Source organism: Monoraphidium neglectum (genome assembly GCF_000611645.1).
Source record: "Monoraphidium neglectum strain SAG 48.87 unplaced genomic scaffold scaffold02826, whole genome shotgun sequence".
NCBI lineage: Eukaryota > Viridiplantae > Chlorophyta > Chlorophyceae > Sphaeropleales > Selenastraceae > Monoraphidium > Monoraphidium neglectum.
This window is the reverse complement of record NW_014010802.1, coordinates 6,655-8,347: the sequence shown is the minus strand read 5'-3', so window position 1 is coordinate 8,347 and position 1,693 is coordinate 6,655. Positions and strand designations below refer to the sequence as shown.

General features: G+C 66.0%; 1 protein-coding gene across 1 annotated transcript; it reads right to left on the bottom strand.

The window, feature by feature from the left end:
* Nucleotides 1-333: 333 nt before the first annotated feature.
* Nucleotides 334-1,137, bottom strand: MNEG_11609 (hypothetical protein; the record flags this gene model as incomplete). Its single annotated transcript, XM_014039920.1, has 3 exons — nucleotides 334-417; nucleotides 567-673; nucleotides 1,059-1,137. 3 exons carry the CDS (start codon nucleotides 1,135-1,137, stop codon nucleotides 334-336), a joined length of 270 nt encoding a protein of 89 aa, XP_013895374.1.
* Nucleotides 1,138-1,693: the final 556 nt, after the last annotated feature.

Below are 1,693 nucleotides of genomic sequence, written 5' to 3'. Positions count from 1 at the left end.
CCCTCCCTCCGACTCGCCCCCGCCCTCCTCGTCCCCAGCCCCGTCCCCCTCCAGCAGCCCCGCAAGGCCGCCAGAGTCCGCGCCAAGCACCAAGATGTTGGCCTGCGCCGCGCGCCGCTTGCGCTTGCGCACGCGCCGCACGGCGCTGCTCAGCCCCTCGGCGCCCGCCTCGTCGTCTGAGAGGTCGCTAGCGTCGGCGCCGTCCGCACCCGGCACGGAAGCGAGGGCGGCGGCCTCCTCCAGGGCCCGCTGGGCGCGGGCGGTCTGGGCCGCATCGGGCGGTGGCGGGGGGGGGGGAGCACGTGCAGCAGCACAAGGGGACGCCACATTTCGTCATGAAGAGGTGAGCAAAAGCTGAGCATGTGGCTGTCCAGGCATTTTGGGCAGAAGATTCCGCCCCATGCCGAAGTCTGGCGGCTGGGTAGCAGGAGGGAGCATTGGGGAGAGTGCCGATTGCTGGCCCTCGCTGCCACGAAAGCGGCCGCCTGGCGTCCCAGCACCAGTGTTTGCGGCAACGTCGCCTCCTTTTGCCTGGCCACCCCGAAGGCTCGCAGTCCAGCCCCCACCTGTATCTCTGCCGAGCGCTGCTGCACGTCCGGCGGCACCTCGCGGCCCGCGGCCGTGTGGTGGGCGGGCACGTAGTCCTCTATGCCAAAGTTGGTCTTGCCGATGGCTGGTACATTTGCGGGGCGGGGCAGCGATTACGGGTGGGTTCAGGGGAAGAGAGATGGGTGATGAGGTCGAGGATAGGTTGCAAGGACGCCACGACGGCAGGGGTGATCAGGCGTGGGGTTTGTGGGGGAGTGGAAGCGTCCTGGGTTATTCCCTAGTGACGATGGCAATTCAGGTTGCCGTCGTGCTGGCCCGTGGCGCACGCAAGTGCACATTCCCAATGCTATCGTGGTGGCCATTGCTGAAGCGGCATACGAACACGTGGTTGATTGCGTGCGAGCGTGTGTGTGTGCTGCAAATATCGGTGCGTGTCTGTGCGCGTTTACACCAGGCAGTCCGTGAGGTACCAACCGGCGACGTGGCGCAGCAAGACGGGGCGAGCTCACCTGCGTCGTCGCCGTGCAGCTCTACCAGTTTCATGTCGTACGCCCGCCCCGCCTCCTCGGGAGTATCGAAGTAGCCCATGAAGATCTGGTGACGGGTGTCGGGGAGGGACAACAGCAACGAGGTTTTTGTGGGTTCCGGCAGCAAGCGTGGGGTGTCCGTTATGCCAGCGAAGTCACAATCAGTGAGAAAGGCTCGCTTCTGATGGTGGGCGCCCTGCCGTCCGTCAGAGCTGGGCGGAGGCGACCGTGGGAGGCTGTTGCGCCCACAAATGGTGCGCAGGTTAGAGCGGGTTTTACCCCCCAGCCGGCACGCCATGTCGGCTTCCGAGGGGAGGAGTATGCGGCAAGCTTGACGTGGTGTCGCACACCGCGCAACCCCTCCACCTTGCGGTTGTGGTAGCCGAGCTGTGACCGCCAGCGGCCAGTCTTGCGGTCCCAAAACACGCCCCTTGGGAGCAGGGAGGGTTCACATTCGTGATGAGGGTGTGCAAATAGCTGACTGGGCAGCCAGGCAGCAGGCGACTGACAAGATCAGACCAGCGCTGCTTCCTTGGACTGCCAACCTGAGGGCGCTCTTCTGCTCTGCAGCCATAGCGGCGGCGGCGGCTGCCGCCGCCGCGGCGCCGCCCTTGTGA